At 39.8% G+C, this 24,657-nt stretch overlaps 1 protein-coding gene across 1 annotated transcript; it reads left to right on the top strand.

The window, feature by feature from the left end:
• The first annotated feature begins 915 nt into the window (after positions 1-915).
• Positions 916-6,657, top strand: FGF3 (fibroblast growth factor 3). The gene is made up of 3 exons (XM_024205065.1): positions 916-1,183; positions 4,056-4,159; positions 6,292-6,657. The coding sequence occupies exons 1-3, from the start codon at positions 916-918 to the stop codon at positions 6,655-6,657; spliced, it is 738 nt and encodes a 245-aa protein (XP_024060833.1).
• Positions 6,658-24,657: the final 18,000 nt, after the last annotated feature.

The following is a 24,657-nucleotide window of genomic DNA, read 5'->3' as shown; positions in this document are numbered from 1 at the left end:
TTACGTCACTAAAGACTGACAGTGAAATCCTTTAATGCGTATTTTCCTTTTAGCCACCGGAGCAGCCAGTGTCTGAACCCCTTTTATTATGCTCCCTTTTTTAAATGTGCATTTGTAAAAGCTGCTTCCCCAAGTTGTTTTATTTGGACATCAGTCATCCCAGTTGTCATGTGTTCTGATTTGCGATAGGGAGTAGCCAGGGAGAAGTGACAGACCCCAGGGATGAGCTCCTCACCCTATACTTTTCAGATGCATAATTGTTCTATTTTGGATCTTTCAAAGCAGGGGAAACCAAGGCAGAAGCAGCTCTCTGGCCCTCAGCTGGGTTGCTGCTGCTTCCTCCCCCCTCTCTCTGTGATGCGGTTATCCGCAAGAAGCCACAGTGTGTGTGTCTCTGTGTGTGTGTGTGATGCTGTGTAATTTTATCCAGGCTGCACTCTGGGAGTTCACACAAGACTGATACCTTTGCCTCCCTGCTTTGTATCAATTGGTCGCAGATCAGGCTATTGTTGCAGGAAGCTTCTTTCATTTCTATGCTCCGTCGATCAACGAATTTTCCCCACAGTCTCTTCCTGAAATTCAGTGGGTCTCTCTCTCTCCCTCTCTCTCTCATGCGTGCAGTCTGTCTAGCTGGAGACCCAAGGAGAACTCTGATCACTGCAGCTCCATCTAATCCAAACAGCTGGGACGCCTCGGTGGCCTCTGCCCGTGTCTATTGATTTAAGTAGCTCTAAGACAGATACAAGGGACAGATAGAGGCAGATAAAAACTTGCCAATGCTTCACGATTTGAATCAGTGTGTGCTTTGCAACTTTGGAGGGCTGCTAGCAAGACTTCTTTAATGGGACCCCTGGTGTCTTCTGCGCCAAGCCTTGATCTCCCCAGCAGACTAAGGGCTGCGGCCATCATGCCACAATGGTTATAATTTGGATCTTGCTGCTGAGTTTGTTGCAGGAATCTTGGTCCCAAGGGCTGGCTGCGGAGGTGCCCGAGGTACCTTATTGTGCCAAAGGCCAGACGTGTGACCCAAGGCTGCGCAGAGATGCTGGGGGGCGCGGCGGAGTCTATGAGCATCTCGGGGGAGCACCCAGGCGCAGGAAGCTCTACTGTGCCACTAAGTATCACCTCCAGATCCACTCCAATGGGAAAATCAACGGCAGCCTGGAGAAAAACAGCGTCTTCAGTAAGTACTGTGCATGCCTCTCCCCTGCCCATTTCCTCCTCTATTAGCTTTGTAGGGTGGCTTTCAATTACTATTCGCTCTGACCCGTTGAATTGTCCTTCAGGTCTAACCTTAGAAACCAAGGCGATTAACGAGCCTGGGGCTGTTTAGAGTGAAGTGACAGTGAAACAGACACACTGGGCGCCAGATTCTGACACCCTTGCTCTGAACAGCGTCTTCCTCCCGGAATAGTCCTAATTGAGTTCAATAGGATTGCTTGAGGAATAAGGTGCTACCCAAGGGGTAATAGGGTGGCAGAAGCTGCTCCTTTATTATTCGGATTTTTTTTCCAGATTCAAATTCAGCAAGATTTTGCCCTGATCTGCTTGCAAAGCTGGAATTTCTTTGCAGCACACATTTGTCCCTCCCAGATAACACTCGCAGAAACAACCAGTTCCGAAGCTGCTAATAACCGTAAGAGTAATACACTTCCTCTGTCCAAGAGTTCCTCAGTTTGGATTTTGTTTGATCTTTAATGCTACCAGACAAAGCCCATCTCTCTCCTTCCCCCTGCCCTTTTCATGCAGCGTATTCTCCAAACTCCTCTGCCCACACGCACAGCACAGATGGGAGAAATACAGATGTGGACCCGACCCAGTGAAGTCAATGGCAGAATTATGGCTGAGATCAATGGGAGTAGGATCTGGTCCTCGTTTTTCTCCAGAATCGGCGCACTTAATGACTAGTTAATTTTAAACCAGCTTCCAGAATTACACCCACACCCACCCACTCACGGAATTGCTCAGTGGCTTGTGCAGAAAGCGAGTGAGACAAAGGGAAAGAAATGTACCTCCACCCCCGACTTCCAAGAAGTCAAAACAAAATTGTTTTTTCAAGTTGCCTTTGATTTGGTGATAGGAGGGGGCCTACAGACGAAAGCATCTCTGTGTGTGGGAGGAGGGGGGGTAAATCTGTTCTTTTGCCCCAGTTTCTCCATGTTCTGAACAAGCAGCTCAGGTCTAAGATGGAGCAACTTGTGTCCCAAGCCCCCTTTGATTTGTACACCTTCTTTACCACTCCGCCACACCCCCCAGGCTGAGTCCCTCTGGTTATAGCATTAGCGTAAGAAGCAGCTTTTCTGTGTCTAGAGGGGGGATAAACCAGTGTCGAGACAACCGCTAACTGCACTCAACTGTCACTTTGTTTAACCATCTTTGCTACAGTTGCAGGCATCTCTCCTCACATTTCCTTTCAAAGCTCCCTCACAGCTCCCTGTCACCAAGCTAGGACCAGTGCTAATTCCTGAGGAGTCTTTAGACCGTCCAATGGCTTTCTTCAATCTCAAACTGGGTTTCAGATTAGTTTCCTCCCCCCCCCCCAGGCTGCGTGTTGCCTCCCCGCCCCCAAGCTTCTTGCTTGTCTCCTCCTAGGGGAATGTGAGGTGGTACAGACTAAATGACTTTTACCCCCTTGGAAATGTGCTGGAAATCAGCAGCAATTAAGATGAAACGGGATATGTCAAGAGCAAAGGGCTGTGAGTGAGAGAGTGAAGGAAAGATCGGGATTTTCAATACTTTTCTTAACAGGCCAGTGGAGATATTGCAGCCGGTATGTGGACTCGGTGTCTCATGAAGATGCTTTGGGGAGGAAACAGCTTTCTTCTCACAGCGGAACCTACAATCCCCAGAGATCTGGGACTTTCCTTTCTTCCCACTCCCCAGGATAGGAAGTACAGCATTCTTTCTGTACAAACATCCCACGTTGGGTGTCTGGAGCCCAGGATGCTCCAGGGAAACCTACGCCCTTGCTCTGGTTAGCGCACAGAGATAGGGAGACTCCAAGATCTGGCTCAAGTGCACAGAGGAAAACCACTATTTCCTAGAGAAAACCCCTCTCGTTATCAAAGACTTTTAGGAGACATTCTTCGGAGTTCAGTCAATGGCAAAACGACGGGTGATTCAAAACAGCTGTAGATACAGGCATTACCCTAATTTGTCGAGATTGAGGTCAGACCAAAAATTTAACTCGGCAAAATAGGAAGGCTTAGCACAGTGTGTTTTCTAATTGTCAAAAGACACTTCTGGGGTTACATCCGGCTTCTATATAGTTACAGAGAGTACTGAGCTTTGAAACCAGAATGGCTGAACTGGGAGCTTCCAAAAGCAAGATATAAATTTGCACATGTATCACAACAACTCCTACTACAGCATCTTCCCTTACACGAGTTCTATGATAGTTTGCATCTAGCATCCTTTGGCGGGATGTAAACCCTTTGGGATGCTGTCTGGGCTTCCCCCCCCCCCTACTCTTGTCTAGTGCATTAGACACGATCTTCTAAGGGCTGAAATATCTCCTCCCTTATTGTCATACTGTCCTTGTTTCAAGCACTACATCAACTTTCTAAATGACAAGTTCCTTTCATAATTATATACATGGCTCTAAGATGCAGCCGTCTTACTCCATTTTACTCTCTGGAGACCCAAGAAAGAGTATTGTCCTGAAGTGGGTAGCTTTGTGACTGGTTTCAATAAGTCAAGCGCTCTGGTGTCCCTCAGAAAAGCATTAAAGTGGATTTAAACTTTTTTATATATGTACATATAGGATTAGGTGAACCTGTAGTTCAGTGTCAGATCTTTCCTTTTTAAAATAGTTAAATCTCAATCAAACAAGTAGGGATTTACTGTCAGTTTCCAACGATTCCCATCTCATTAATTTTTTTTCTGTATTGTCTAATTATGTTAGTCTTTTTTATGTACATGACTGCAGTATGACTTCTTGAGTGTATAAGTTATAAGGGCGAACTCATATTCTGGAGGTAAGTAGCTATTCAGATGTATTTCAGAAAATTACATATGAAGGGGAAAACCCATCTCTCCTCTGTTTCTGTTTCTAGGTATTCTAGAGATAACTGCAGTTGATGTTGGAGTCGTTGCCATCAAAGGGTTGTTCTCTGGCAGCTACCTGGCCATGAACAAAAGGGGCAGACTTTATGCTTCAGTAAGTTTTATTGTAAGACCTTAACTATTGTATTGAAATGTAAGCATGTTCTATTTGGGTGTCAGTAATTTTCATGGGGTGGGGGGGAGCACTATTATCTTGAGTGCACCAGGTTTATCTGCTATGAATAAATGCTTATAGAAAAAAGATTAAATGCTGTAGCAGAAAGGTGCTATCAAAGTGCTAAGTATTCTAACTTTTCTTGTTACCTGTACAGCCAAAGAGACAAAAATAATTTATTTGGCAAAGGCTAAGATTCTCTTGACAAGATTTGGGGTTATACAGAATTAAGCATGAAAAATACACCAGAAACAAGCCTCTGAAATATGATATTAATATCAATATCTTTTCACAATGGCCCAAATTAATAGATGAAATGTATCTTTGACACCAGGAGTAGGTGTAAATGTCAGATGGAAGGGAGTCAATAACTAGAAAATCCTTCATTGATGTCAATGGGAGTTTCTCTTACAGAGTACAAAATTGGGCCTCAAGCAAATGTAAGAGAACTCAAGCTGGTGTCAGAAGACAGAGATAGAGCAGGAAAAGCAACTACAAAAAGTCATAAGAAGGTGTAAGTTATATGTTTCAGAGAACCATTCAGATTGAAGTGTACACACACCTCCTTAACCTCAAAACAGATACACCTCTACCCCGATATAACGCTGTCCTCGGGAGCCAAAAAAATCTTACCGCGTTATAGGTGAAACTGCGTTATATTGAACTTGCTTTGATCCACCGGAGTGCGCAGCCCCGTCCCCCCGGACCACTGCTTTACCGCGTTATATCCGAATTTGTGTTATATCAGGTCGCCTTATATCAGGGTAGAGGTGTATTAAGGAAGTTTAAAGGCAACTGTTACTTAGGAATTAGTTCATTGTAATAGTCCACAGGTGTATTGCATCTACCTATTAATATGTAGTTCATCATCAAGATACATAGTTTTGTCTCTTTAATAGTTTCAAAATGTCCATAGTAGATAAGCACCCAGGAAATTAGAATGATATTTTCAGTGCACAGACATATGGTTATAGGTCCAGAAATGCAAGCAAACTAATACTTTCATCTTGGCTGGACAAATTGTAATGATATGCAGCGTGGGGCATGGGTCACTTGCTGGAGGATTCTCTGCACCTTGAGGTCTTTAAATCACGATTTGAGGATTTCAGTAACTCAGACATAGGTTAGGGGTTTGTTACAGGAGTGGGTGGGTGAGATTCTGTGGCCTGCGTTGTGCAGGAGGTCAGAGTAGATGATCATAATGGTCCCTTCTGACCTTAAAGTCTACGAGTCTATATGCCTGAGTATTTATCACCACTGTCCATCTTCAAAGTGATTTTCAGGCATTAATTAATAAATCCTCATAAGTCTTTGAGACAAATGTTTTGTCCCCATTTTCCAGATGGGGAAATTGAACTCAAGGGATTAGGCAATTTGCCCAAATCCCTAATGAGTTAGTGACAATGCTGGGATTAGAATTCAGAAGGTCTGTGTTCCCAGTTCCATGTTCAAAGTTGGAACACAGACCTTCTGAACCTCTACAGCATTCTTATTATTATTATTAAATTGTATTGCGGTAGCACCTTGAAGTCACCAACCAAGTATCAGGGTCCCACTGTGATGGATGTCATACACTCACGCACATAACAAATAGAGCACATGATCCAAGTATAAGAAAAGAGACAATAGGTGGATACAACAAACAGATCTAGGGGAGCGCAAGGTAATAGCGAGGTAGTTATGATTAGTGACAAATCAATAAAGATCATCTACAGAGGAAAAAATCCATAGATATACACATATAGCAATTTAAAAAGTAATATAGTTCGAATTATTGTCCTTTTCTATTTCAGGTTAGTTTGTGAATGTTTGTTCACATATTAGTTTGTGAATTGCTAGATATTCTGATACTGTGGGACCTTGTTAATAGAGAGATGCTGTTATTCTGTTCTGAATCCCTCTTATACCATCCTTCTCTCATTCTAATCTCGGGTTTCCTCTTCTATATGCTGCAGTCCTTTGTTTAATAACCAGCTGACCCCTCTGTAAGTCCTGTTCCTGCACTGGTGAGGGTGCTGAACTATTGTTCGTGCTGCCTTTCTGGAGCTGAGGTTGTTGTGTTTGCTTTACAGGAAACTTACAATGCAGAATGTGAGTTCGTGGAAAGGATTCATGAGTTGGGCTATAACACTTACGCATCTCGCCTATACCGGACAGTGCCCAATGGAGCCAACACCAAACGCAAAGCCAGTGCCGAGAGACTCTGGTATGTCTCCATCAATGGGAAAGGCCGACCCAGAAGGGGCTTTAAAACCCGCAGGACACAGAAATCCTCTCTCTTTCTGCCCAGGGTACTGGATAACAAAGATCATGAAATGGTCCGTCTATTTCACACAAATGTTAAATACAGAGAGAGTCTACTGAAGCCTCTGAGTAAGAATAAAAGAAGAAGGAGAGGACACCAATGGATTCCTTGGGGGGATTGGGGTGGGGACTGAAAGCAAAGAAGAGTGTTCGAAGTGCAACTAGAAAACAGACAGCTGTGACTGTATGACATATCAGCAGGGACATTCTTGATACAATGTATATATAATTGGATGTCACATCAAACCTATTTACTTTTAGATATTTTAGAATTATTGCCTGTGCTAAAAACAAGTAACATAAATCGAGGCACATTCAAATGTAAATTAGATGGATGTAATAATTTTGTCAATGGTCTTTAATATTTTTCTTTTCCTTAATTTAATTTTTTTCTAACTTACTTTAGAGTGTTCTCCCAATGGGGTATTCCCCCAGTGAACCATTCTCTCCTATGAACATTTTACACTTGTTACCTGTTTCTTGAAAGAAAGCATAGCACTTTTATAATCCTTTCAGTGGTTTCCCAGTACAGGACTACATTCAAGTTATAATGGAGTACAGAAATCTCAGAACTGGTTTATTTTGTAAGTTACATGTATTTATTTTTACCTTTGTTTTGACAAAGTCAGTATCATTCATTTTCTCTCCTCTGAAATTAACTTAACCTGAAATTGTAAGGTTACTTTGAATTTAAACATTTCAACAGTGCTACACATTGTTATAGTGTTCTAGAATTTGTTTAATTAAAACATGAGGTCATCTGATCTTGTTATTTAATGGTTTTCTATGAAGCCTGATAAAGGATATAAGCTTTACTAATATAAAGTGTTGGAAGACCATCTAAACCAGTTTTTTATACATTGAATCTTATTCATTGCTTTAAGACTAGAATATGATGTTAAAGTTGCGTCCAAATTTCCATTAGAAACCTCTCTTATCAGGAAATGGGAACTCAGGGTCTGCTACTGCTATCCCAAACTCCTACTGAAGTCAGTAACTTGACTGGGAGTTGTACCTTGGGAAAATTAGCCTTCAGGAGCGGACCCTTGATCAAACATTTTCTTTAGGCTGTTTTCTATATAAAAATCTTAGTTCTGGGAATTAATATATTTTAACCAGTACAGAAAAAAAATCAGTTTGGCTATGCAAAAAGAGATTTAAGATGACTTTTCTATTATTACTATTATTTTTTAAAAATGTTTGTATTTTGAATAGAGATGGATCCAAGATGCAAAGTTCAAATCCAGATCTGGATCAGTGATCTTTGGTTCAATCCCTTATAGAAATAGGGTCACTTGCGATTTCTGATTTGAATCCGGAAGTGAACTTTTGCAAAGTTAGTGTGTTTGTGTCATGTTTTATTCTGAATTTATATCTAGTTTTGAAAAGTAGAACTTAGCATTCAGGTAATATTATCATATTGACAGAGCAATATTCTGATTTAGAAGTGTCTGGTATGCATGGACAGTAATCTTATCAATCAGTATGTTGAAATTATGTTAGCATGAGAGTCAAGGTGATCCGCACCTTGGCAAATCAAGCCCACATACAGCACAGCTGAGTGCAAAAGAGACTGCAATGGATTCAGTACAGCCAGTAAAATGGATTCAGGCATTGTTTTCTTTGAAAGTTGTTCAAACATGGGTTTAAACATTGTTCAAACTTAGATCCTAAGCCTCTTCCCATTGAAGTTGATGGGAGTTTTGATTTCATTGAGAGTTGTGGATACTTTGAAGGTTTGGCCCATTAATATCAGTAGAGACACCAAAGCATTTATTTAACAAATTGGACTGTTCAGTAAATAAATATTAATAGATTAATCATTATTAATTAATTTTATTATATACTAATTAGGTACTAACTCAGTTCTAAATCATATTGCCACAAAGCACAGAGGTCCTATTTTGGTCTATCTATTTAATAAGACATTTAAGGACAATTAATGCAAAACTGCCATTGTATCAATAAGAGATTTTCATGAGGGAGGGTGGGTATTTGGCCCATAAATTGAGCACAGAGTATGTTCTCAATCCAACCTCCATACCTATATATGTGAGCTCATAATGGCACCTTTGTAAGCTTTCATTCCCTTGTCCCATCTCTTCCACACTTGTCTGCACCCCCACTTTATTATACTCACAAAGAAGAAAAGCTATATCTGAATAAGAAAGATGGCCAATCAAAACCTTATTTGATCTCTGGGCTTACATTATATCAAAAACATTTCAAAAACACATACACATTTAAAATGATGCATCTTATAACATAGGGAATACAGGAGCTGGTTAAAAAAGGATGAAAATTTGTGAATTGTTTTTCAACCCCTTTTAAAAATAAGGGGGTGTTTTCTTTACGAGTGCTGAAGAATACAGACATCAGGCCATATCATGTCCTCCTGCATAAAGAGCCACCGAAAGACCCAAGTTAAACAGAAAATGTATTGGTCTTGAGAATGCGGAGTTCCTTCATTGTGTTCCTCACTGGCGGAGAACCCTGTGGAGGGACAGAGGGCATAGTCTTCCAACTCCATGAAGGGCCCAAAGAGCCACAGGAAAATGTTACAGATTTCAAGGCATCTTTGGAGGGTTGGCTGCATCTGTGTAGAAGGCCAGACCTTCCCTTGTCTCCTAGACTCCGATGGCAACATGACTTCCTTAGATGCTGTGTTGGCCTTGAAATGTTACCTATACCTCAGCCACAAAGTGCCCCAGCAAGGCATTGAGTGGTAACACATAGGAATTAGTGATGAGAAGACAAGACGTTTGTCTGGGCAGACAAGAGGTGGAACATGAGCAGCTTTCACAGCCCTGAGACTCTTGAACATCAGGAGTGATGTGAAGGAAAGGAAAAGTTGTGCTAAATTAGGAAAGGATCGTGAGGGAGAGGCAGTGCTTAATTTGGTGCTAGGGCTCAAGCAATTTTTTTACATTCATAACTGAGGCAGCAAGCCCCGAGGTGCCAGGGCTAGGAACTGCCAAGCTTAGGGGTGCCAATGCTCAGCCCCAGCAAGCCCTGGCACAAACTAAGCACTGGGGAGGTGTATGGTGTGGTTGTGGCTTGGCTTGCTTGAGGCTGCCATGTGGAGTAAGGTAAGAAGGTAGTGGATAGTGAGGAAGGATGGAGATTGCTCCTCTCTGCTGCACTTAGCAGATAATAAAGACTGATAATCAGGCTCACAAAGTGAAACGCAACTGGAAATGTTCATTTTGGAGTAATATACATGTTATGGTGGGGAAAATATGGTGGGAAGAACAACATTTTCTAACCTATGAAATGATACTAGCTAGATTTTTTTTTTTTTTACACATATCACAGAAATTTAAGCAATTTTAATTGCAAAAAGCAATTCTTACTTGAATTTGATGCGGTTATATCTATTTGGGGCCAAATTTTACTCTTAATTACATGTGTGCAATCCTCAGTTAAGTCAGTGGGCAGAATACACATTTAAAGAATTCACCCTATTGGAGCTAATTGAATTGATACCATAAACTTCAGCATTTCAACGAAAATTTCTTTGTGTTATTACAGCCATCTAATTCCTGAGGGCAACAGGAGTCTTTCCATTATATCCAATGGAACTGGATCATTCCTTGTGAGAACAGCCTTGTAACAATGCTCTAGACTACCCAGGGTTCAGGGGACAACAGGGTTTTCATAAGCGGATGTAATAGGAAGTAAAGGAGGATACCAGAGTAAAATTGTTAATTTTCTTACAATAACAAAGCCCCCTGGCTTTTGGATATTGGGCCAGTGGAATTGCTACCAATTTCCACGTGTCACTGAGATCAGAACCTTGCCTATCACTTTGAGGACATTCTATACAAGACCATTCATTTCAGTGGGGCAAAGCAGAAAGACAAGCAGAGAGAATGAGACAACAGACCTACTAACTTCCTAGAGAAACATGTACTCATGAAATTTTGTTGTGCCAAAAGAATGTGAGCATAACAAAACTGAATAGCTTCAGTAAGCGTGCAATTTCTTCTTTAATGCCACGTATCTACTTCCTTTTCTATTATGAAAGCTTTCTGTATTTTCACTGGTAAAATGCTTTCCATATAGAAAAAAAGTATTGAACCGAGGCTTTTTTTTTTAAGCTATTTTAAATAGGCCTTTGAAGCTTTCAGCAGAGCTCAAGTTCAGATGTCTCCTGTTTCCTTTCGGAAGGTTTGAAGGATTTGGGAAGGTGAACAAGCAGATCTATAATTAAAGAACAGTTGATGGTAACCGTCCCTCTTTGTTAGCATTCTCAGGCCACCTCCAAATTTAGACAGTTAAAGAAAACTCTGTCCCATTTTAGTTTTGCAATAGTTTAGATGCCACTGTTGCATAGCAGAAGAGGTGCCTTTCTGAAACCCAAAGAATATCTCCTTTCTGGATGCAGACCACAAAAAGAAATGCAATGATATTCATAATCTTCCCTTTATAAAAATACTGCAGTACTAATCCTAAACACAGCACTATTACTGTTGTAATCTGTTCTCTTTTGGACCAAGGGACAGTGGTTTATTTGTGAAATTCCTACAAATGGGGTGGGGGGAATTACGAATAAATCTTGATGCTGCATGTAGAGGTAAATAGTGAGCTCTAATATACTTTTCAAATCATATAAAACATATATAATTGGATGGAAAAAATAAATGTCCTGGAGAGGAAGTTACTGATCATTTAGAGCAAGGGAAAAGATCATGTGTCTGTGAAAGAGTTAATTTCCCTAGTTTACCCCCTACAGATCAGTCACTGGTCAGGAAAAGGCAAATTAGAGGAGTGCCTAATATTTCAAAGGGGAATAAACATGAATATAGGGAATTGTTTCTCTAAATCTATGTTTTAATGCTCAATTATTTAATGCAATTGTAAGTGCAGAACACAGGCCAGCAACCCAGCTAAATCTCTTAATCTGAAATGAGGAGAGTGTAATTATGTGGTGCTGGATGAATTCAAAGAAACTTTGAGATAGACTGTTTTAAAAGAAGCAGTCACCAGAGAGATGAATGAGTCGCCCTGCCTTTCAATAGAGGACTCCGGAGAGCTGCATCTATAGTGCATACAAACTGGAACAGACCCCCTCAAAGCATGGTGGCACTGGGATTGTATACCCCTCAGAAAATCTGATTGTAAAGGTCCTCATGTGGTGGCTCTTTCTTTAAAAAAGCCATGACCAGCCAGATGCCAGGCCAAAGCCCTGAACTATTGTCCTGCATTTTATTGCCATTAGCCCCCATGTTAAAAATCGATATTACAAAAATGTCAGTATCATGCAGTAAATGAGGGACAGGGATACAAACAGGAGAAGTATCATGTAGCCCCACTACCTCTATTCTCTTCCCTGCCAGAGAGGGATGCTAGCAATAGCATGCCAAAGGACTGAAAAACATAGCTCGTCAGAGAAATTTTGACAGGTCCATATTCTGTTGGACTATGCAGTTCCAATAAAATTGAAATTTTTCCTCAAAATCAGGCTGATTTTGCCAGAATTTAATTTATGAAGAAAGCTAGGGGGAAGTTCTGGCAATGTCAATATGTTCTGCTTCAATTTGGAGTAAAATGTTTCAATTTTTTGTTTTGAAATGACTTTTTTTTTTGTTGAGAATTGCTTTTATTTTGCATTATATTATAATGCAATACAAAATTTAAAAAAAAAGTCAGAATTGAAACGATTTTTTGAAATGAAATTGATCAAAAATCAACCCACAACAAACAAAAATTGGAATGTCTCTTGATGAAGCATTTCAAATTTTTCAGTTTTCATTACCATTCAAAATCTTGAAATTCTTCACAAAAGCTCCTCAAATCTCTACTGGAAAAATATTAGTAACAGGTCAAAGCTCCACTTTCCCTTAGAGTTCCTGCTGGAAAATGGCAACCAAATATTACTTTCTGAAGTCAAATATGAGCTAGAAGGAAAGAATTTTGCTAGGGTCCTCTGAGATGGTTATGCTAGAATATAGGTGGTGTATATTACTCAGACCAGTGCAGCACAGTGATAGTATGATGATGTATACATGGTTTACATTACTCAGACCATGGCATATAGCAAGCATGTGTTACTCAGACAATGGAAGCAAGCTGAAAATTATTCTTGAATTCTTAGACATTTCTTAATGGTAACGCAGTCCTAAAACTACAGCAGCAGAAACTGAGTTTATTTGTGTCCTGCAGTCTGTCTGCTTGGAGAGTCTGATAGCCATATTCAGTAGTACACATGTAGGCAGCAAAGGAAATCCTCTGGATCAAATTAACCAATTCCTTCCCCCTCTAATGAAATGAATGAAAAGCATGTTGTGTTTCCATAGCTGTACAGTGAATGGTTTCAAAATAATTATTAGGGGAACATATTGGTACTAAGATCTTACAGGGAGGGACCAGCAAGGCAAAACAGGGTTCCCAGGAATTGATTAATTTCTTTATGCCCCCATGAGTCCTTAAACAAAGATAATTTCCACAGTGTTAAGTCCAGTTGTTCTAAACAGTGCCTTTGGGGCCAGATTCTGCTCCTCTAGTGGTCACAGGCAGTTTTCTCCATTGACATAAATGGGAAAGGATTGAGCCAAGTGTCAGATATTATTTTTGACTTATTATTTAAATCAGTTAGGGGTGCAAATTAGGTGTCTGAGAATGTAGTGCACATTCAAATAAACATGCACCACAAAGAAGCATCACATGGAAGTCCTTCAGTGATTACTACTTATAGGCCTGATCTCTTTCTACTTCCTTTTCCTACTCCCTCTGCTTATTTACAACCTTCCCTGCCCCTCATCGGTGTTGGTGCAAGAGCCTTCTCCCTTGTAGCTTTTGTCATCTTGAACAGACTTTCTCCCTCTAGCTGCCACATTACCTCTCCGTGTGTTTTTAGCACTCCCCTAAAAATCGATCTTTTCTCCTTCACCTTTGTCTCTTATTTCTCTCCCTCAGCCCTTATTTTGCATTGATCTTTTTAATTGTGCTACTGAATCCTATAGAGAATGTCTAACATAAATGAATTATTTTTTAATTCATAGACTCTTTTGGAAGTGACAGACCATATCTCTAGACTTGCTGCTAGAAACAACAATCTGTTAGCCATTAAAAATGTTAGGAATAAATTTCTATGGCAAAATTACAACTAATTTATTTTCTAACTCTCTCTGGTACCCAATGCACTATCCCCTATATTTACACATAAATCTGCCTCTCCAAAGATATTGCTTTGGAGAAAGTTTTTGGAAGATCTGAGACATGCTACAAAGGCTGCAGAATTTGGACCCTATTATAACCTGTACTTCTCATATATTTGCAGTTAGCTGGCCAGGAAAGTAACCTGCTTCTGTAGATGAAATTGAAACTCCTATGTGGTGGGCATTCTATTTACTGAAAAGTAAATAGAAGGACTATCCCACTCCCGCTGGTTTAAGAGCCAAACACAATTACTACAGGGCTTCCCTCAGCTAAAGTAATAGTATAAAAGGTAGAGCTTGCTTCAGCCAAATCCAAAGTAAAGGTCTGAAATGTCACATGCTGCAACCACATTTTTGATCCTCCTCCCACCTTATTCCCTGACTCAATCCCCTAGGTCACTCCAGCACATTTCTCTTATAGTGTCAGGAGTGGGGTGGGGCGGAGGTTAATTAATCCCCACAGCTGTCCCAGCCATGCTATCCTGCAAATCCCTGCACTCAAGAAAAGCAGCTGTGATCTTTCCTCTAGCCACAAATTAACCTCTTCTTTGCTTACTTCCTTGCTAATTTCTGAATAGGGTCCAATCAAATTTGGATCTGAACTTCATCTCTCGGTAATGGATCAAACAAAACCCAAGATCCAAACATTTCTGAACGTGGAGGTTTGAAATCAAATCTGAATTTTTCCAAATTTCAGGATACTCAGTTTTGGTCCATTAGAGATACATTACCAGATGCAAGCTAGGAAATTGGATCTGAATTTAGATCTGAGGTTTTGGTTTAGAGCCATCTCTGTTTGTCAATATGAACATGCTGCAACAATTAAATTACCTGAGCAGGAATTTGGTCAGAATACCAGGTTTAATTATCTCAAGTAGTCAGGACTATGGTTTCACATTTCATTCAAACCCTAAGTGTTCTTTGGAAAGAGACAGGAGCCCACAGAGAAACAGTTTAGCATGGAGGCTAATACAATTCAGATTATTCTTTGAGTCCATTGACAGAGATTCCTACCCATTGAGGTACAATCCAAAATTCTGCTAATATAGACTGACCAATGATACTTATTTTAAACACTAACACATTGTTGATACCATACAAATTATTAAGGATAATAGAGCATCCTCAATAAGAAATACATGCCAGGATGCTTGTTAAATTTGCAGTGGCATTGTTTTGCCTGGGATAGTTACAGTTAAACATTGAATGTAACTTTAGTGTCACCCAGCAAAAATGAGATGTGAGAAAAATCTTGTCGGAACTGCACCATTTACACACCAATTTCACCATTATTGCTCTGGAGGAGGCAAAAATCTGTCTACCACTGGCCCAAACATAAGAAGTAAAAGAAGCTCTGCAGCATTATTATATAAATGTGAGGTTCCAGCTTTAAAGAGAAATTGGAAAGACGGAATAATCTTCATTTCAAAGTGAATTTTGGAGCAAATCTGGTTTTTGTGAAGGAAAGAGGTAGCAAGGCAAAGGAAAAAATCTTTTTGGACAAGTGATAAAGCATTGAAACAATTAGCAAATGAATTGTGGAAAGGGTTGCAGGATAACAGTGAAACCTTGTGCTTCTTTTCTAAACAGCACTGATAATAAAGCAGACTAAAACACATAATAGGAGGTAAATATGGAAAAAAAAAGTGTAAAAACTTTGCAGGATAAAACATAAGAAAAATGTGTGAGTTGGAAATTTGACATGAATTTCAACATTTTATACAGCACAAAATTATTTGAGTTTTTGGTATGGCACTGGCCCCTCACTTAAAATCCACAACGAAAAAACAGAGTTTAGGGGAAAGAGATGTAACATACTAGCCAGTGATCAAGGTGATGGCTGGCACCAATCTTGTTAGTTCTAGATAGGCAAATAAACAAGCCCCTACTGCTTCATTAGCCATCAATAATTCTGGAGCTGATTACAAAATGTCAGTGGAAACATTTTCAATGAGAAACAGAAGTGAGTTTTTGCAAATTTCCACACTCCACTCTCCCCAGTCTCCATACATTATTTTCTGACGAGATCTAAATTAGTTCTATTTTTTTGTTTTTTACCCTTCCTCCAAGCCCTTCATCCATGTGATCTTATGCTACATACCCCCCCCCCCAAATCTCCCTCACTCTCCACTTTCCTTCTGCCACAACAGCCCCCTTGAATGATTAAGCGTGGAAAATCAAAATAGCTTCATGGACACACTTCATTCATTAGAGTCTCTGGCTTCTCCCAACCCCAGTCAAGGTGATAGTGTCAATTACAAACATATTAATACTTCACTAGATCTGATTATGTCTGTAAAATTCTTTCCACTGCCTGGACAGTTCTGTTAGCTTCTGCAGTCTGTGGCAGCTGCATTTCCACTTCCCCTTCCTCCTTGGGGTCTGAGCCTCTCATAGCTGTCCTGGAGCAAATAGAAGCTGCAGCCCTATGTGGTTTGCAATGGGGGGCATTTTCTTGGGTTCTGTCCTCCATTCAGCTGAGATATAAACCAGGGTGAAGGAACTGATGAGCCCACATTCTCCTTTGCTCTGTGAGCTGTAAGGGACCTGCTGTATTTTCACTGAAGTAAGGAAGCAGTCAGTATAATTCCAATGAATTGTACATCTAAGGGTATATGCATGTTTAACATCCATCACTAAGTAATCACTTTTTGTGGATGACCTATAATATTCTCAGACAACATAAGGAGTACAAATTGACTAATAAACTCTTTTTCCAGGACTCTGATGATCTCATGAATGATGCTGATGCACAAACAAGGAAGTAAACAAAGTATAAACCAAAGAAAGCCATTTTATTGTTATCTTCATTGAAAACCTAGGATGGAAATGATAGTTTCCCAATCCAGCAGCGCTAAGAACCATATAAATTATCTAATCATAAGAACACAGGTTCAGATTTCCAATCCCACTGGATTTCAGAATGGTCCCTTCCAATGCCTGTAAAGCAGTTCATCTGGCTGTGGTCACTCCTGAACTGGATACAGTACTATAATGGTGAAAGGTGGAATTTTCAAAGGAACCTGACTTTCAATGGGATTTAGGCACCTAACTCCCTTAGGTTTCTTTGAAAATCCCAGCTGAAATGTACTAACTCATATCAAATTCCTGGAATTTGTGTGAGATGTGGTATCCAATTAACCCTGCTATTTTAGTAGAAAATATTTTAAGTATTAAGTAATGAGTGTTTCCCATTTATTATAGACCTATCATGATCATTTCATTGTCGTTGCTGTTTTAATTTTGGAAATGCATATGAAGTGCAAACTCAATCATCCAAATGTTACAGGGAAATTGATTAAGTCTGGATAATTAAGGTTTTGAATAACTGAGAGACTTTTCAATATAAGTAATAGATGTCAGGCAATATGACTCAGATTACAGGGAAGATGACTGAAGTTTAGATAATCAAGATTTTACTTAGTTTAATGTGTACATTTGGGGCAACCAACTCCTACAGGTCTGAAGGAGTAAAGAACATACACAAACTGCTGCATTACAGCATTGCTGTGACCTAGTCAAGAACTTCAAGGTCAACATTAGGAGAGTTCAGCTTTGCGGCTGGGGGTGGAATTGCACATGGGTTGTTAACATTTATTACAATGTTTGCAAGGGGACACCTGCTAATCGTCAGAAGATTCTGCAGCAACTTTGTGTGTTTTCCTAAGCTAAAACTACAGGTTTTGCACAATTTCCAGAAATGCTTGTCAAGCTACTGCAACCTTTTTCACATCAACAGTACAAAGCTTTAAAGCAGAAGCATACATTTCAAAAATATTCAGAAGAAGATTCTCCAAAGCTCTTCTCTTACCAATCTATTTATGCGTTTCCAAAAAGATGTGACTCTGGTTAAATGGTACTGCTGTCTTATAAATACTCAACATAAAGGGCCAGATCCTCAGCTGGTATAAATTGGCATTGGTGCATTAACTTCAGTTGAACTATGATAAGTGACACTAGCTCAGATCTAACCAAGAGTCTACTCTGCATGAAAACAATCTCTATGAGCACTATAAAGCAACCATGAGCAAGGCTTACTCACATAAGTAAAGCCTGTAGGACCCATCCCTATATGTCTAAATATACAGCAGATTCCAATTAAACCCTTCCTTTGTTAACATTAAACCATATTTGAACATCAAGGTGATTCAAATCAATTTTGTGCTGAAGTTTGCTGTGTGTTTCAGTTTGTTGTGCTGCAGTATTACTTCCCTACATCACCACTGTATTTTCAGCTCAGTGATTTTCTTTGCTTTGAGTAATAAAACACTGTCTGCTCTTCAAGACTAATATACAGCCCCTGAGTGAAGGCAAGGGTGTAATTCAAATCAAGACTTCTGTTGACACTATAATCCTTAGGAGCACAACTGGAGCATTTCATGAACAGTAGCAGAGATTCTCCATTGATTTACTGCCTTGGTATTCAATCAAGAGCTGCGTTGTTAGCTGTAACATACCAAAAAACAAAACAAAAAAACACCCCATGACTTCTAATTGAGGAATTGAACTTGTTGCCTGTCTTGTAAGAAGAGATTTGTCATATATGTGATATGAGGCAGCTTTTAAGAATTCTCCCCTATTTTTATAGTGGAAGGGCTCCAGGCATGTAAGAAGGTCCTCCAGACTTTAAATGAGATGTACACCAAAGAGACTGTCACTTGTATGAGGCAGAAACTAAGATTAGGAGGTGGTGGGATTATAGTAATTGTATGTTCCCCTTCCTAATGGAGCATCTCTCTTTCCCTGTGTCCCAGTAGCTGCTCCCAGTTTGTATGAATGCTGTACTTACCCTGGGGGGGAGAGAGGAACACGTTCTACCCTCAGCTACATAAAACTCCTATTGACAATGTGGCCCTGGGCTTGTTTTTTGGAAGGCAAGTAACCTCCTCCAGTACTGCAATAGCATTCTACAACCAGAGTGCCTAACAGCAAGATAGATACTGCACTTTCTTTCTCTCACCCCTCGTCCCCAAAGACTGGGAGCATGTTGCCATCCCCCACTGACCTGAAGACAAGAGTTCCCTAGATTGGTTCCAACCCTGCATTGCTAACCCCACTGAGCCAATAGTATTTACAGTATTTTGGGGTGGTGACTCACAAGAAAGTCATGAGGGCCTGTTAAGGGGCTGTCCAAAGCTCCTTTTTGAAGAAGTGTTTTGTTTTGTTTGTTTATTACATAGGCTGACTGCAGCTGTATCCATAACACTCACATTTTTGTCACTCAGTCAATCCATTGTCAATGTAGCAGCCATAAGGCAGGATGCACACTCTGAGGCAGCAACTACAAGACATACAACCAGTGAGTTTAGAATCTGACTCCCTTTATCACCCTCCACCAGTACTAGTAGTAATAGTGAACTCTTCTGCTCTACACAGGTTCATCTATCACACCCACTAATAGTGCTACGCAAACATTAATTACCCCTTACAAAACCCATGTGAAATTGGTAAGGATTATTATTTCCTTTGTAGCATGGAACCTGAAGCTGAGAGGTTAAGGTATTCACCCAAGACCACAGAAGGATTCAGTGTCAGAGCCAGGATTAGCACTCAAGAGTTTTTGTCTCCAAATCCTGAGCGAAGAATAAAGGCGGTATCTAGTGGTATGCTGGAGCTGTTAATATTATGTTTAGTTTAAATTAAAAACAACTGACAGGAAATATGGTAACTGTCCACATATCTGATTAGCACCAACCCCAAGGGTGGGACAGAATTGTACAAGGGGGCAAAATTAGAAGTAAAGGGATGAAGAAAAGAAAAAGAAAAAAAGAAAATATGGGGAAAACATCAGAGAAAACTAACAAATGGGGAGATATTTTAGACTGAAATAGTTTCCCAGGGGAAAGGTAGAAGCCCCATCATTTGAAACAGTTAAAACTAATTTGGATAAAGCATTGGAAAATATTCTGTAGAGGATCATTTAAACTATCGGGGACATGTGACCTAATAGGTCTTTTTTAATCTCTAACTTCTATTCTTCAAATGTCCCAGATTGAGTTGCTGTCACGGGGTTCTAATCCTAATAGTCTCTAGTTTCCCAGATGAACGGACTTCTCATATTTGGCCAAGATCCTCAGCTGATGTAAATGGGCAGCTCCACTGAAGTCAATTTTGTGCCAGGAAGAAAATGGGCCAAATCCTCAGCGGGTGTAAATGAGCAAAGAAGGCAGCAAACCTTTCTTCACCTAGATGGTACCTCACCGGAATGTCTAATTATTCAAACAGGTCTATGTCCACACTAACTTTCATTTTTACAACTGTCAGTCTTTCAACTTTTCAAGGATTAGAAATCACCTAGCAGGAAAGCCCCAGTTAGTCAGCAATCCTGCGACTGAGCAATTTGTTTATGAGACAGAACCCTATTTGGCCATACATCTTGCTCAGACTTGCACAGAGAGGAAGTATTGCCTAGTGGATAGAGCACTAGCCTGGGACTCAGGCAATCTGGGTTCTATTCTCCGCTTTCTCCTTGGCTTGCTGGGTGGCTTTGGGAAAGTTATGTCACTTCTCTGTGCCTCAGTTTCCCCATCTATAACATGGGGATCATGATAATGATGACCTGTGTTACTTATCAGTACAGTGCCTAGCCCAATGGGGCCTTGATATCCTTGACTGGGGTTCTTAGATGGAATAATAATGATGAAAAATAGTTGGTGCAGAGCCTTTATGTCTTATTTCTTGTTTTGAGAATTTTATATGGAAAACATTCCCCAAGTGTTATCTGTGTAATCTATACAAAACATTCACTAATGCATGCCTTTGTTGGCAAGAAAGAGAAAAGTTATTACAGTCTCTCTCATTCAGAATAAGCAATGAGACTTTCTAGCCCATGTGTTGTTAAGGATGAAAGCACAGCCCTCCAGAAATTAAAGAATAATGAGGAGATAGTGTAGCCATGAAGCAGTGTCCTTGTATATTCTTGCCATTTTAAAACAATATTTTCTTATGTTATCATCGTCAAGCAAGTTAAATATTCCAATAAATTATTTTCTCTTGGATTTCTGTTTTTGTATTAATTAGAGGCCTAATCCTGCTGCAGTGGAAATCAGTGGCAAAACCCCCATTGACTTCAATCATACAGGATCAGACTCTCGCAAAATAATGTCATGTGAAATAATGAGAGTGTAAGCTTCATTATCACTTATCCGGTGGGGCTGGAGTTATCCAATGGGAAGAAATACTACCAAAGGCCAATGAGATATGAGATATGGTTACCAGGCAGGAATCCTAGGGGATTCAATTACCATGCAGGAATCCTATGAGACAGTATTATCAAGCAGGAATCTGTAGTATTCAGTTTACCACAAGGCGGTAATATTAGATTTTTAGAATGAAATCCTGTGGTATCTTATTTTATAAGAGTTGGCACAGAATGAATAGAGTAAAAAGGCAATGGAAGGAAAGTGTTTCTTGAATCCTGAAGTTGGAACAAGTTCCAATTGTTTATCTGTATTCCTAGCAGAAATAAAATGTCACAAATTTTCCTGAAGATTCCCCTGGAATTGTAACTAAAAGTTTCAGATACTTAGAGGTGAGAGAGGATTAGTTTGTGTTCATATTTTACACACACAGAGAGAATATAATTTATTGTTAGGCCTGATTTTATTGTGGTCATTTTTGATTAGGGGTGGTAAGCAACTGTTGGCTTTGTTTTTGATTTATAGTGTTTTCAATTTTTGGCAAAAGTACCAAAACCTTAGGGTAGGATAAGATTTTAAATATATTTATTATGAATCAACATTGCCCAAGATTATAAGCTGTTTGGGGAACAGGATGTCTTTTTGCTACCTATTTGTACAATGCTTACCATTATGGGGCCCTGATTAGGGTGAGTAGGTGCTGAAGATAAACAATAGCAATACTGAAAATACTTTATCTCAACATCATCTTATTGTGGCAGCAATAACATTTAAATTAAAAAGAAGAAGCAAACAGAAAATGATTACACTTTAGATATGAGTGTCAAGAAGACTCTAGAGAAGTTTGTCTCCCTAGAATCTAGACTTTCTAGAAGGGACTTCTAAGAAGAAGATTCTTAAATGTGTAGAATCTTCCCAATATTTGTGAATAACCATCCCCTACATATCATAATCACAAAGTTTCAGCTGAATTCCTAATTCCCATTGAAACAAATGCGACCTGCATTAATTTCAACCTGGGTCTGGAGGTAGGTCACTTCATCTTTAATTTGATGAGTCCTTTACCAGCGGTGGATACAGTTCTAGGAAAATCTAGTACTCAGGACAAAAAAATAAACAGGGGTTCCCAGTTCTTTTTATATGACTTTTAATTTGGTCACTGGTGTTACTTCCTGTGATTATACCTCACTATTGCTGATTGGTCAGCTCATTCCTTTAACATTTGGCTTTTTGATGCTAGATACTACCTGCTTATAATTTTAACATACATACCCACACACACACACTGGCCAGATCCTTACTCAATGTTTTTATTCACTATTTATTAAGGCACACTCCTAGTTAAGTCAATGCCTACGTGATGACTGAGTAAACTTTGGGTGAGGATCTGGCCCGTTTTGAGATTTGCCTGAGTACATACTGAATTAAGACCTCAATTTGGGTTCCAGATGCATGAATCCACCTTTGAGTCAATGTATCCCAATGAGTTTCTCAATAGATTCTCACAAATTCAAACCTCTACTAAAATTTTACATTTTGAAAGATAAGTGACAGAAGCAGTAGATCAAAACTCATCCAGCCTTTCAGGTACCTCCATGTGCATGGATAACTAGAACTGTTCTGGTATGGAATGTTTCGGTATGGAACAGTATGGTATCTGTAGGAGAAATTTCCTTACCTAAAATGCCACTGTGGAAAGTAATAAAATAGACTAAGAACATAGATTAGAAAAAAAGTGAGATGAAAAGATTGATGGCAGTGCATCTTGGGAAATGTAAATAATAGAAATGAAACTAGAAAACAAGAGATCTGTGTACAATAGAACATGGGATGATAAGGGCTTCATCCAAGGCTATTATAGTAAATGAAAGACTCCCACTGATTTCAGTGCCCTTTGGATCGAGCCCTAAATGAGGCATGTTAAAGGAGATTCCAAAAGAATCACATCCTCTCCTTGTTATATTGGTGACAAAGGTGTTAACGTGATAGCTGCAGGAATAAGAATTTCACAAGGCTGCGGAAGGACCTGTCTGTGTTATTCAAATGCAGTTATACAGAATGGGACTGATTATATTTCCGCTGTAGAAAAAGGGGAGGTGGCAGGAAGGAGTGTAAAATTCAAGAGGCATTATCCTGCTCACAGTGTTTGCAAAAATGTTTGCTTGAGTGCTTCTGAACAAGGAAGTGGTACAGCTGAACGGTAGGCTTAAGGAAAGTCGGTGTAGCTTCAGAAAAGGGTTTGGATGCACTGATCATATCTGAACTCTAAAAGACATGATCAAACAGTATTGTGATCATGGAAGAGATCTGGATGTGTTAAGTGGACTTTTAGCAAATATATCACCTATTGTGGGGGGAAAAGTGTCATGGAGATACTAGAAAGATTACTAAACTGATACAGGTAATGACTAATAAACAAGTTCCTGAACCCACATGCTAGAGAGATGCCAATTGTGACCATTGTGATTATGTGATAAGGATCTCAGCTCACAAGCAAATAGTTTGGGATCATTAGCTCACATATCATGAGTCACCAAACAGCCATCAGATGGCAATGACTTTTAGTCACTAATGATATCTTGAGATGACTGCCTTCTTTGGGGTCTCTGTACCATTTCAAAATTTCCCTGAGATATCTAGATCCACCATTTAGTGCTTATTGGGTGCATTCACCCCTGTACGGACAGTCAGAAGAAAGTCATGAAAATAAAGCTTTAGTGTGACATAAGTTGTGCATGGGCCCCTGGAGAGAATTTCATTCCTTATGCACAGTAGCTAGTTTTCATACATTGTAACAATGTAGAATGAAAACAAATCAAATGAACAGAGTCCCCCTGAAGGATTAACAATGTTTCACATTAATGTTCCACCTGTTCAGAAATTAACAGCCATATTTGAATTACAGGAGTGTAAAAAGCATCTAAACCTGTCAAACATCTTGGATCAGCTCAATCTAGCCTTGTTAACAATGCTATTTATTTTTTCACTTTTTAAATGACCTGTCCACACTCTAATCTTGTCTGTGGGCTCCAGTCAAGTCCTTTCACTTCAGTGCACAAGATCAGGTCATTTTATTAAGTGGTATGTTTGGCTTAGGCTTACTTTTCAGGTTTCTGTTTATTTAATTAACTGTTGCACTGCTCTGCAAGCAACAGGGTCAAACCTTGTTTTATAGAAGTGGGAGAGAAATGCTGTCAAACTGGGCACTTACCAGTGTATTGTGCTTGAGGACGCCATTGAAAAGGAAACTAATATTTCATGAGGTCTCTCTCTTTTGCTGGTAATCTCCATCTGCTGTGCTCCCATTGGCCATTAGCATTCCCTGACACGAGTGACAAGTTAGCATATGCATAGTAAATCCAGAATCACACTAAGTGCATTCTATCTGGACATGAGAATATCCAGTAGCCACCACATGATTATGTGTCTGCCTTGTCAGTGTCCAAGATCTGTGAATTCCTTGGTTTGCCTGCAGAGGTGACTCATATGGTTTGTTCCTACCTCCATTGAAATCAGCAGCCCTTTTGCAGTTGGGCTCATATTGTAGATTATCTTTAACAATAGGTTGGAGTGGAGTCTATTACTATAAAGAGAACAAACTCTAGCATTACTAGTAGATTATCTGGCCTCCATCCCCATAGTACCTAAGTGCAGAGAGAGATACCAACAGCTGAGCAGAGAATAGATGTCATTCTAATGAAAATAAAGGAGATTTATTTAAGACTTCTGGACATAGGCCCTGTGCTTCTCTGTGGCATTCTAGCTCCTAGGTTAACACAGCATGTGTTGCCTTGTGTCACCACAAGGGATCTGCCTATATTCTGGTATGCACTAC

The sequence above is a fragment of the Terrapene carolina genome, unplaced genomic scaffold (assembly GCF_002925995.2).
Source record: "Terrapene carolina triunguis isolate 2854851 unplaced genomic scaffold, T_m_triunguis-2.0 Scaffold96, whole genome shotgun sequence".
Classification (NCBI taxonomy): Eukaryota; Metazoa; Chordata; order Testudines; family Emydidae; genus Terrapene; species Terrapene triunguis.
This window is presented reverse-complemented; position numbering and strand designations above follow the sequence as displayed.